This window comes from Enhydra lutris, unplaced genomic scaffold (genome assembly GCF_002288905.1).
Source record: "Enhydra lutris kenyoni isolate GAN:26980312 unplaced genomic scaffold, ASM228890v2 scaffoldscaffold8, whole genome shotgun sequence".
Classification (NCBI taxonomy): Eukaryota; Metazoa; Chordata; class Mammalia; order Carnivora; family Mustelidae; genus Enhydra; species Enhydra lutris.
Genome location: NW_019154092.1, coordinates 16506338 through 16519940, shown reverse-complemented (window position 1 = coordinate 16519940; position 13603 = coordinate 16506338). Strand labels below are relative to the sequence as shown.

At 35.5% G+C, this 13603-nt stretch overlaps 1 protein-coding gene across 2 annotated transcripts in view; it reads left to right on the top strand.

The window, feature by feature from the left end:
• The window catches only part of LOC111142435 (Rho associated coiled-coil containing protein kinase 1), a 159261-nt gene that overhangs the window by 98268 nt on the left and 47390 nt on the right, over positions 1-13603 (top strand). For both annotated transcript variants that reach the window (XM_022495564.1, XM_022495563.1), the window contains exons 15-18: positions 579-670; positions 782-1028; positions 10746-10852; positions 12261-12411. In XM_022495564.1, coding sequence (XP_022351272.1) covers positions 579-670; positions 782-1028; positions 10746-10852; positions 12261-12411 — 597 coding nt within the window. The remainder of the gene's footprint in view (positions 1-578; positions 671-781; positions 1029-10745; positions 10853-12260; positions 12412-13603) is intronic.

Below are 13603 nucleotides of genomic sequence, written 5' to 3'. Positions count from 1 at the left end.
CTCTTTCTGTCAAATAAATAAATAAAATCTTTTTTTTAAAAACTTATTTAGATATGCTTGAATGGGTGTATAGAAATGCATGCGAAAACATATTAATGTTTGTGTTTTTATGTTTTAGGGTATAGACACTGTCTTAGGAAGAGTATGTAAGAATTAAGTAATAATTGTTGCGTAGGAGGACAGGTAGAGAGACTGAGACCATGGAGGGGGGAAGGCTTATTCTACACCACAGACCATTTGGTACCTTTTGAATTTTGACCCATTTTTCAGATATTGAACTATTCAAAGATTTGTGCTATTCAAAAATAAATAATAGAGCTAGGTTTATAACGCTTCACTAATAGATTGACTTTATTAAGGTATTAAAAAAATTGTAATATTACAACACTGCAAACAAATCTGTTACATTCGCTATTGTTGAATTTAAGTATAAATACTTGCATGATGAAAGTTGGCTTTGGGAGTGGGCCTAATATAACTGACTATGGCCTAAGACTCAATTTCACTTTTTTAAAGGGATTTATATGTTTCCTCTGCGACAACTTTCTAATTTCTAAATTTTTTCCTTCATTTTCTAGTTTCTACATTAAAGGATCAGTTGGAAGACTTAAAGAAAGTCAGTCAAAATTCACAGCTTGCTAATGAGAAGCTGGCACAATTACAAAAGCAGGTGAGTTTTTGGAATAAGATTTTTTAAAATTATGATTAATTAAAATAAGTTGGTATTTTGGTCAAAAACCTATTCTCTTGCTCTTTTTTTTTTTTTTCTTTTCCCCAATAGCTAGAAGAAGCCAATGACTTACTTAGGACAGAATCAGACACAGCTGTCAGATTAAGGAAGAGTCACACAGAGATGAGTAAGTCAGTTAGTCAGCTAGAGTCCCTAAACAGAGAATTGCAGGAGAGAAATAGAATTTTAGAGAATTCCAAGACACAGACGGACAAGGACTATTACCAGCTGCAAGCTGTATTAGAAGCTGAACGAAGAGACAGAGGTCATGATTCTGAGATGATCGGAGACCTTCAAGGTAATATTTTTTCTTATTATGGTAAAATATACATAACATAAAATTTACTGTTTTAACCATTTTTAAGTGTACAGTTCAGTGGCATAAAGTCCAGTCACATTTTTGTGCAACCATCACTACTCTACATCTCCAGAACCTTTTTATCATCCCAAACTAAAACTCTATGCCCATTAAATCATAACTCCCCATTCTCCCTTCTTCCAGCCCCTGGTAACCACCATTCTACTCTATTAATTTGACTGTCTCATAAAAGAGGAGTCATACAATATTTATCCTTTTGTATCTGTGTTTTTCGTCTTAGTGTAATATTTTCAAGATTTATCCATGTTGTAACATGTATCAGAATTTTCTTCTTTTTTAGATATGGAGAAAAAGGATCCCTCCTGTGCCTCTCCCACCTTTGGTGGGAATGCACATTGGTGCAGCCACTGTGGAAAACTGTGGAGGTTTCTCAAAAATTAAAAATAGAATTACTAGGGGCACCTGGGTGGCTCAGTCAGTTAAGCATCCAGCTCTTGATTTGACTCAGGTCATAATCTCAGGGTCCTGGGGATTGAGCCAGTGTCAGGCTCTGCACTCAGTGGAGAGTCTGCTGGGGATATTTTCTCTCTGGCTCCCTCTACCCCTCTGCCTCCCCGTGCTTACTCTCTTTTTCTAAAATAAATAAGTCTTTAAAAAAAAGAAAAAAAAATACAGAATTATTACATGACCCAGTAATCCACTACTGGTTATTTACCCATAAAATACAAAAACACTAATTTGAAAAAGATACATGTGCCCCTATGTTTAGTGCCACATTTACAGTAGCCAAGATAGGGAAGTGTAACCCAAGTGTCCCTCCATAGATGAATGGATATAGAAGATGTGGTGTGTGTGTGTATATGTATATGTATATATATGTATATATATGCACAATGGAATAATTATTCAGCCATAAAAAAGGAGGGTATAATGCTAATTGAATTAAGTCAGAGAACGACAAATACCATTTGATTTCACTCATAAGTGGAATTTAAGAAACAAAAGAACAAACAAAAAAGACAAAAAATAGGCACTTAGATACAGAGAACAAACTGGTGGTTGCTAGAAGGATGTGGGTGACATAGGTGGTGAAGGGGGATTAAGAGCACACTTAACCAATGAGCACCGAGTAATGTATTGAATTGTTAGAATCATTGTATTGTATACCAGGAACTATTATAATACTGTAATTATACTTCAGTTTAAAAAATTCAAATTTAAAAGAGAAGAATTTTTCTTCCATTTTAAGGATGAATAATATTCCACTCTGTGAATGCCACATTTTATCAACGGAAGATAGTTTTTAAATGTTTATTTTTAATTGTGGCTAAAACATTTACCATATTAATCATTTTTAAGTATAAAGTAACATAGTTTTGATCATATTATTCTCCAAGAAAATGATCTTGGGCACCTGGGTGTCTCAGCTGGTTAAGCATCTGACTCGATTTTGGCACAGGTCATGATCTCAGGGACATGAGATCCATCCCTGTGTTGGGCTCTGCGCTGGGCCTAGAGCCTGCTTGAGATTCACATGCCCTCTCTCTCCAGAAAAAAAAAAAAGGCGATCTTGAAGTGGTTTCTCTCTCTTTCAGGATAATGCTTACTTTTCTGTCATACTATAATTTCTTCACTGTGACAGGCACCCCTGTGAGGTCAGTAATGTGGTATTTCCAATTTTACAGCTGGATTACCAAGAACTTAATTTTAAAACGTACCTAATTCACAAAAGCCTTACTCAAAGTGGGACTAATCCAGAGAGAAGATTATCACTATTAAAACCTGGGAATTCCTTGAGCATTGTTGGCAGAAATAGAAACTCAATTACAGAAACAGAATCCCACTAAGAATAAAGGATTAGGTTCTTGGGAAGGTTACGACTACAAATATCAGCAGTCTTTATGAATCTAAAAGGAAAAAGATTGAATGTAACTAATAGTAAAGGAACAGTTTTGGTAATGGTAATATAATGAATTCATTTTCTTTTTCTTTTTTTTTTTTTTTAAAGATTTTATTTATTTATTTGACAGACAGAGATCACAAGTAGTTAGAGAGAGAGAGGAGGAAGCAGGCTCCCAGCTGAGCAGAGAGTCCGATGTGGGGCTTGATCCCAGGATCCTGAGATCATGACCTGAGCTGAAGGCAGAGGCTTTAACCCACTGAGGCACCCAGGCGCCCCATGAATTCATTTTCAAAAAGATCCCTGCCTCTACCAACTTCTCACATATTTTTCTATTCCTATTAGCAACAGCATCCATACTACCTAATCAAAACAGATATGCAGGGAAGTTGCCAGATGGCTCAGGGGAAATTTGGGGGAGGGGTAGTCCTTTTAACCTTAGTCACAGGATGGGAACATAGTTCGGGGTCTCTTGGGGCTTGATATTAGCTATAATTCTGTGGAGAGAGGTTAGGGTCAGTTTTTGTGACTATGGAAACGGAAATTAGGATCTCCCTTTGGTTTTTAGCTGAGTGTTGTGCAATCTTATTTCTCAGGGACTAGGCTTAAAATAGATCTGAATATAAAACTGAGAAAGTAACCTCATATATGTATTTTAAAAGCTTCATACTTGACTTGCCTAAATTGCTTCTCTAGGCTTTTCTTTTTCTTTTTAAGATTGATTTATTTGAGAAAGAGGGTGTAGGGGCGGGGAGGGGGCATCAGTGGGAGAGAGTATCCCAAACAGACTCATACAGACTCCACACTGACCACGGAGCCTGAGGCAGGGCTGGATCCTGAGACCCTGATCATGACCCCAGTGGAAACCAAGAATCGGACCTTCAACTAACTGCACCACCCAGGTGCCCCTCCAGGCTGTTTTATATACAACTTACTACCTGTGTAAAAGTCACTTCACCTGCCTTCTGTATCTACAAACCAGAGAAATTAGAATAGGTGACTCAGATATCATTCCAGTTTTAAAATTCTTTAAGTCTGTGATCTTTTGGGTATGACTGAACTTTGAAGTACCTTTGCTTTCAAGGAAGAGACCATGATCCATACGTTTATCAACAGTGGTTTTAACTGAATCTAATTTTTAGATGTTGGTGAAGTTAAGGAAAGTTTATAGCATGCTTTATTGTTGATGTTTATCCTTTTTCAGTGCTCCCTAAACTTCAGTTTAGTTTTTAATTTAAATGTGACTCAGAGCTCATATGCATTTAAAAATGCACACAATTTACATGAGGTTCAATATATATACAAAGATACATCATAGTAAAAAAAGAACTTAGTTTCTATATTAATTCTTTATAGTTCATAAGGAATTTCAGGTCCCTCAGGTATAAATTTCTCATAGTTTTTTTTTTTTTTTAATTTCTCATAGTTTGATGTTGGGCTTCTGACAAGGTCATGATTATTTCTTAGTTGAATGTCTTCCATGTATACATAGTAGGCAGAAGCTTCTTTGTATGTATGGGAAATGACTCCTAAAACACAATTGATTAGTAACTGTTTTAGGCTTTGTAGGCCACATATGTATCTCTGTTATATATTCTTCTTTTTTACCTTTTACAACCCTTTAAAAATGAAAAAGCATTCTTAGCTTCATGTCTATAGAAAAACAGCTTGAGGGCCTGAAGTTTACCAACACCTGGACTCGTATTTCAGAAAGGCTGCTGTAGCAGACAGAAGCTGGATTCCAAAAGTCTAGGATGTCAAGGCTTAAAGCAAGTGGACAAAGATTAAAATATCATGAGGGAATAAAAATTTTAAATGAAATTATAAGCTCTTCATCTAGTAGTTAATGATTCTTAGATTGAAATGCAAAAAAAATAAATTTTTTAAATTAACCATTTGAAAAAGATTTTTTAAAAACTATTGTTTAGTCGGTTTCTTAACTTTGTGATTTGGAATATTTCAGACATAGACCATAGGAGAATATTATAATGACAGTGTACTCAACATCCAGCTTCAGTAATCATCTAACAGTCGGTCTTGTTTTTTTTATACCCCAAACCTCTGACACTGAATTATTTTGAAGCAAATCTCAGACATTACTTTGTTTAGTTTATAAATATTTCAGTATGCCTTAAAGATTCTTAAAGAAAAAAATAACCACAATATCATGAAACCTGGAAAAAAAGTGACAGTATGGTAACATACCTGGTGGTCAGTGCTCACATTCCTCCAGCAGTCCCATTATCTGTTGCTGTTCTTGTATTTATTTTGTTTGAATTTGGATCCTATCAAGGTCTACACATTGCATTTCATTAATGTGTCCCTTAGGCTTCTTTTATCTATAGATTCCCCCTCCCTTTTTTATTCTTTGTAGTTTGTTGCTGTTATGTGAAGAAATTAAGGGTTAAAATTTATTTTATTGAACATCTCCTTCTGAATTTTGCTGATTCTGTCTATTGCTGTCAGTTAACATGTTACTCTGTCTCTTCTGGTACTCTAAGCTGGAACTTCTGGAGACTTGATCTATTTCAGTTAGGGCTTTGGCAAGAATACTTGTAAGCAATATTATTTAAGCACCAGGAGGCAGATAAAGTCTGGCTGTATTATTTTGTGATATTAGTAGCCATTAATGATTGTTGCCTAGATCCTGTGTCTATTTAAGAGTTTTCAGCTGTGATGACCAATTTTTATCATTCCTCATTCATTTGTTACCTGGAATACTGCTAAAAAGATAAGCATTTCTCATCATTTATGTAGTACATAGAGGTACAGCTTATAAAAGAAAGATTAAATACATGATTCTTTCCTTTTAGTAAAGGATTCTCCTCCAAAGATGCCCAGTGACATTTTTTAATATATTTATGAACTCCTGGATTTTAATATATTTGAAATGTGTTAGTCCATTGCAGTATTTTTATTGATGCTCACTTGAGACTAGTGATTGCTTGTTTTTGAACTTTTTATGAATAGAATCATACAGTAAACACTCTTTTGTGTCTGGTTTATTTGATTACCCCTGTGTTTATGAGATTTGTCTGTATTGTTGTATAGGCAATGGTTTGGTCTTCTTGCTGTGTGGTATTCCATTTGTTAGGTATAACCACTGCAGTTTATCATTTATTCTATGGTAAAACATGTATACTGCAGTTATTTCCATTTGGGGGCTATTATGAATAGCACTTATAGGAATTTTCTTGTACATGTTTTTTGGTTATCATACCTGTGCGTTTTGTTGGTATACAATTAGGAGTGGCAGAGTCATAGAATGTGTTTAGTTTTAGTAAAAATATTCCAAGTATAGATGTGCTGTGTTTTATTGCTCTTTGCTTTATAACACTTTGATATAACTGCCTTTTCTAATAAATTGAGCAATTTACAGCAGCCCTGCATTGAGGAAGTCTTTTAGCACTATTTTCCAACATCATTTGTTCATGTCTGTGTGTCACATTTTGGTAATTCTTGAAATATTTCCAACTTTTTCATTATTACTACATATATTAAAATGAACTCTGATCAGTGATCTTGCGTGTTACTATTGTAATTGTTTTGGGGTGCCATGTACCACACCCATAAAAGATCACAGACTTAATTGATAAATGTTCTGTGTGTGCTGACTGCTCTACCTGCCAGCCTTTCTCCTGCCTCTCTCTCTCTCTTCTTGGGCCATTATTCTTTGAGGCACAACAATATTGAAATGAGGCCAGTTAACAGTTACCAACAATAACTGCTTCAGTATTCAAGGGAAGGAAAGAGTTGCGTGTCTCTCTAACTCAAGAGCTAGAAATGAAAGCCACAATAGGCTGAAAGCTAGGCCTTTGTGTCAAACAGTAAGCCACATTATGAATGCAAAGGAAAAGTTCTTAAAGGAAATTAAAAGTGCTACTTCAGGGAACACATGAATGATAAGAAAGCAAAACAGTCTTAGTGCTGATAGAAAGTTTGAGTTGTCTGGATAGAAGATCAAAGGAGCCATAACATTCCCTTAAGCCAAAGCTCAAACCAGAGCCAGGCCTAACTTTCTCTCCAAATCTGTGAGGGCTGAGGGAGGTGAGGAAACTGCAGGAGAAAGGTCTGAACCTGGCAGAGGTTGCCTTAAACATCAAAGTGCAAGGTGAAGCAAACCGCAGGTGATTCAGAAGATCTAGCTAAGATCATTACTGAAGGTGGCTACACCGAACAACAGATTTTCAATGTGGATGAAATCGCCTTCTTCTATCAGAAGAAGATGCCATCTTGGCCTTTCACAATTACAGGGGAGAAGTCAGTGCCTGGCTTCAAAGCTTCAGAGGACAGGCTGGCTCTCCTCTTAGGGACTAATGCAGCTGGTAACTTTAAGTTGAAGCCATTCTGAAGTTGAGCATTCTGAAAATCCTAGGACCCTGAAGAATTATGCTAAATCCACTCTGCCTGTGCTCTAGAAATGGAACAACAAAGCCTAGATGACACCACGTTTGTTTACAAGTGATTGAATATTTTAATCCCACTGCTGAAACCACTGCTCAGAAAAAAAGATTTCTTTCAAAATATTACTGCTCATTGCCAATACACCTGGTCACCCAAGAGCTCTGATGGTGGTGTACAAAGAGATGAATGTGGCTTTCATGCCTGTTAACTTAACATTCCTTCTGTAGCTCGTGGATGAAAGGATAATTTTGTCTTTCAAGTCTTGTGATTTAAGAAATATGTTTCATAAAGCCACAGCTGCCATAGAGAGAATTGTTCTGATGGATCGGAGGAAAGTCTATTGGAAACCTTCTAGAAGTGATTCACCATTCTAGATGGCATTAGGAACATTCATGATTCATGGGAAGAAGTCAAAATATTAACATTACCAAAAATTCAGAAGTTGATTCCAACACTCACGGGTGACTTTGAGGGGTTCTAGACTTCAGTGGAGGAAGTCACCGCAGATGTGGTGGAAATAGCAAGAGAAGCAGCATTAGAAGTGGAGCCTGAGGGTGTGCAAGCTCATGATCAAACTTGAATGGGTGAAGAGTTGCTTCTAATGGATGAGCAAAAAGAGTGGTTTCTTGAGAGGGGATCTACGTGTGGTGAAAATGCTGTGAAGATTGTTGAGATGACGATAATGGATTTAGAATCTTTCCTAAACAAAAGCGGTGGTTGGCTTTGAGAGGATTGACTCCAGTTTGGAAAGAAGTTCTATGGGTAAAATGCTGTCAAACAGCATTCATGCCACAGAGAAGTCATTCGTGAAAGGAAGAGTCAATCGATATGGCAAACTTCATTGTTGTCTTATTTTAAGAAATTGTCACAGCCACCCCAAACCTTAGCAACCACCACCCTGATCAGCAGCCAAAACATGGAGGCAGAACCCTCCCCCAGCAAAAAGATTGATTCCTGGAAGCTCAGATAATGGTCAGTATTTTTTAGCAAAAAGTATTTTTAAATTAAGGTATGTACATTTTTAAGGCATAATGCTATTGTGCACTTAATAGGCTATAGAGTTTAGTGTAAGTGTAACTTTTATATGCACCAGGAAACCAAAAAATTAATTCAGTTGACTTCATTGAGATATTCACTTTATTGCTGTGGTCTAAAACTCAACCCACAGTATTTCCGAGTATGCCTGTATATATCAAAGTAGCTACCCCAGTTTACATTCACCAGGAGTGTATCACAGTTCCAGTTGCTCCACTTCCTCATTAAAGACAATATTTATTCCCCACTGAGTTTGTCAGCATTGATGTTTTAGCCATTCTAATGGGGTGTGATGGTATTTCCTTAAGAGTTAATTTGCATTTTCCTGGTGTCTAAAATTGAGCAGCTCTACATGTTTATTGATAGTTTGTGATGTGCTGTTCATGTCTTTTGCCTCTTTTTTTTTAATTGGATAGTTTGCCATTTTCTTACTGTTTTTTATGAGCACTAGGTATTAGTCCTCTATCAAATACATGTATCATAGTTGTTTTCTCTCTCTCTTTGTTTTGCCTTTTCACTTTTAAATGCTGTCTGCTTATGAACAGGAGGTCTTACTTTTGTTCTTTTTAATGTAGTCCAGTTTGTATTTTTACCTTTATTGTGACCTGTTGGATTGTTTGATTAAATCGTGAATGTACTCCCTGTTCTCTTCTAGAAGCTTAAATGTTTCAGTCAGTTTGTGTTATGATACCTGAAATTTTGGTTCTTCTTCCTTTCACAATATTTTTATAATTTTTATGTATGAGGCCTCTTTGTTTTTATGGATTACACAGGTTATATTTTCTTAGCATGTTTTTAAAAAGAGAATAAATGAAGAAAATAAACTATTTAATATGTCTTTCATAAGCTTATTAGGATTCTGTATAGGATTCTTCATCTATATTTTTCTTTTTCTTCTTAGGAGTTGGTTTATATTAATCTTATTCTACATGAAAAATTCTGTTTAACCTGAAATTGCTATCTTTGTACAGATACTTAAAGCCTATTATTTATTTTAAATACTGAAGGAAGCATTTTTTTGCTAGTACTTCAACATTTAAACATACTGCCACCCTAGCTTTTTCTCTGTCCATACAAACACATACATAATTTTTATTTTTTGCTCAGTCATTTGAAAGAAACTGGCAGGTGTTTCTTTCTTGTACATGAACATAATGCCAGTGTTATCTGTAAATTTGTGTGTAAATAACTTTGTTTCATTGCTCTCTCAATCCTAGAACTAGCCCAGCAAAGCATTCGGGTGCCGAAGATGTGATAGTCATTTGTTCATTAAAGAACTAGTTCAGAAACACTAAAATATAGAGGCAGGTAGAGTACATTGAAATCTTGGCAGGTCCAGCAAGTTAAACACTGAACTTAGAGCAATATAGGGTTTTTCCTGGTTTTTTGGGGGTGCTTTATCCATTTCCTGTTGAATCCTAGGTTGCTTTGAATCACAGAATAAGAAAATAGGTTCTTACTTATAATTATATTCATTAATACTAGATTCTGTGTTAAATCTAGTTAAATTTGTGCATTTATTAAATACTTATGCATTAAAAACGTGTAATGCCTCAAGCATGTTTTAATGAAGAGCGTTACTAAATATTTAAGTTGCCATCATTGCATGGCATGAGCCTGAGGTGGTAGGTTAAAACCAAGTGTCGTTTAGAGCACTTGAATTCCTTAAATCTCATTTCCTATAAAAAACAGAGTATGGCTTCATTGAGCTTAAGAGTAATTAAAGGCTTTTCAGAATGTCTGGCACATAAAGACTACTGAATACGTGCCTTAATTAACTAAAGGGTCTTACTTTTAATATGATGGAAAAGAATACTTAATAAGGACTCCTGTCTGATTTCTGGACCAAGCTCAGGCTCCATCTCTTTGATCATTTGTGAAATGAGGAATATATACTGGATGATTTCCAATGAGCCTTAACATTTTTATTACTGTATAATGTAGTTATTGTATATATTACCAAGAAAACATCAAATAAATTAATTTTAAATAAAAATATAATATTTTGATAATTAAAAATTTAATAGTAATTTTAATAAATTCTACCTAATCAGGAAATTTAAAAACTTTGTCCTTTTTTAAAAGATTTTTCTTTCTTATTTTAGAGAGAGAGCATGCGTGAGCTCTAGGGGAAGGTAGCAGGGAGGAATCTCAAGCAGACTCTGTGCCAAGTGTGGAGCCCATGTTTGGGCTTGACCCTGAGATCATGACCTGAGCCAAAGCCAAGAGTCCAATGCTTAACCAACTGAGCCATCCAAGTGCCCCTAAAGCTTTTTTGTCTTAATGATCATGCTGAAAAAGAAAACAAACTCTTTTTTTGATGACTTTGTGACTTGAACTTTCTTCTCACTTAATAGCTCGAACTACATCTTTACAAGAGGAGGTGAAGCATCTCAAACATAATCTTGAAAGAGTGGAAGGAGAAAGAAAAGAAGCTCAAGACATGCTTAATCACTCAGAAAAGGTAAACGATTTAACATGTGCCAATTATGAGATACTGTGTACTATCAGATGTTATAATGTATTTTTATAAAATAGCTTTCTTTCTTAATTCCTGATATTTATAAACTTCCATTTCTAAAACGTTTTATAGTTGGTGGTTGTTTTGTAGGGGTGTATGTGTGTTTACTGCTTTTTATTGTGCTATTTTTGTTTGTTTTTAACCTTGAAGAGTACTAGATGTTTGATATTATCTGATCATCACAAATTACTTTGGTTTGGAAATATCTTTTCTTTTCTTTTCTTTTTTTTTTTTTTTTTTTATTTGACAGAGATCACAAGTAGGCAGAGAGGCAGGCAGAGAGAGAGGAAGGGAAGCAGGCTCCCTGCTGAGCAGAGAGCCCGATGCTGGGCTCGATCCCAGGACCCTGGGATCATGACCCGAGCTGAAGGCAGAGGCTTTAACCCACTGAGCCACCCAGGCGCCCCTGGAAATATCTTTTCATGTAGAATTTTTCTCCCATGTTTTCGTACTTGGGTAAGATGAAGGTGCTGAACCTTACTAGCCTTATGAAAAAAGAAAACAAAGGATAGCTGTATGGTAGACACACGTGTGCTTTTTCCATTCTAATGGTAAAAGTTAGCAAAGTAGTAAAGAGCATATATGTTTGCCCTTTGTCTATAGTTTTCTCACTAATCAGAAATATCATTGGTTATCCTCTGTTCTTACCTTGCTAAGAAAAGGATTAAATAGATAATATGCAGATCTGGCTCTCACATTTTTCAATTCCTCCCTGAAATATAGGTTTACTAGATCCTCAGATAAATGATCAGAAAATGCACCACTTATTTTGTCCTTTGGACATGTTTTGTGATAATCAGAGTAGTACATCTAAGCCTGATGTAAATGTGGATGTAGGATGAAAGATGGAAGAGTAGAAGATGCACCCAAACAAATGGGATACGTTTTGACCTGTCCTTTTGTCAAGGCAATGTAAATCTAGGTGTAGATTTAATTTAATCTTAATTTAATGTAAATTAATGTAGATTTAAATCTGAATTTAAATTTTTTTAAAGTAGCAGCAAATATTTTTTTAATGAACCAAAGAATTGTCCTGTTTATTTCTGATCCTAACATTGAGCCCTCTTGAATATCACCACCACCACAACTCTTCTGGGAGTGGTGGGGGTGATATTTTGCCTTTACTTGTATGTGCTTATCATGTTTTTTAAAGTAAGATATTAGAAATAATATGAAATATACAAGAAAGTATGAAAAATAAAATTATGTCCTAAATAAAAATATTAAGTAAATATGATATCACATTTCAGGCCCATGTGATTCATATATTATCTCTTACAGAATATTAAATAATGTAAGATTTAATATGTCTTTTGCATAGTGTATTACATAACTCATTTTCATTTTACAGGAAAAAAATAATTTAGAGATAGATTTAAACTATAAGCTTAAATCATTACAACAACGTTTAGAACAAGAGGTAAATGAACATAAAGTAACTAAAGCTCGTTTAACTGACAAACATCAATCTATTGAAGAGGCAAAGTCTGTTGCAATGTGTGGTAAGTGTCAGTTTTAATATTTTCTACATGATTAATTTTTTTAATAATGCCTACCAAAAGAATGTATTTAAGATTTCATTTTATAATAGTATAAACACTTAGAAATTATAAAATGTGATCTAGTAAAAAGATACTTCTCTTTTTTTCTCTTTTGATACCTTCTTTTTTCCTTTTAAAAGATTTATTTATTTATTTATTTATTTTAGTTGCAGGGGTTGTAGAGGTAGAGAGTGTCTGGAGCAGACTTCCTGCTAAGTATGGGGCCTACTTTCACACTCCTGAGATCATGCCGAAATCAAGACCTGGGACACCCAGCCTGAGCCACCCAGGCGCTGCAATACCTTCCATTTTATTAAATTTCTCGTTCTATTTCCCCTCATTCTGTTACCCTCCATTTCCTATAAATGTCATTGGAATCTCTCTTAGGTCCTAGTATTTTTTAGCCCTTTCCTTCATTTTCTTCTTGATCCATTCTGGAACTCATTGTCTTTTTTTGTTCCTTTGCTTTCTTGCTTCGTACCCTCAATTTTCTAAATGCTTTGTATTTCCACTGTACTGGGTATGCCTCTAAACACAACCTGAGAGCAGAACAACCAACGACTTTCTTCACTTCAAGTAATTCTTTAGATGGGGCTTAGCCCAATGCATTATCTCGAACTTCATTTGAGCTGTCAGTATTAGTACATCATTCACTGTCCTTCTCTCAGACTTTTATTTCTGTTCTCAGATGTATATGCCATTTCTTTATCACTCCACTTTTAGTTGAACTTTTATCTCAAAAAGAAATAGTGAAAGCATGGGTGTGAACTCCCAAAGTCCTGTTCTCTTACTTAATCAGCCTATCTACTTCTTTACTCATCTTCATTGTCTTTCATCTTAGAAGATACTGATCCTCCTCTTGTTCTGCCTAATCCATGCTAGCTGTACTCAGATCTAGTCTCTTCCTATCTCATCTTCTGTCTTTCCTCTTCTTTATCCTTAACCCTTTTCCTCTACTGAATACTTTCTTGTTTGTTTGTTTTTTAAGATCTTATTCGTTTATTTGAGATAGAGCAAGAGTGCATGAGCAGTGGGGAGGGGCAGAGAGAGAAAAGCAGGCTCTCCACTGAGCAGGGAGCCGGCCGTGGGGCTGGATCCGAGGGCCCTGGGATCATGACCTGAGCCAAAGGCAGACTACTTAACCAACTGAGCC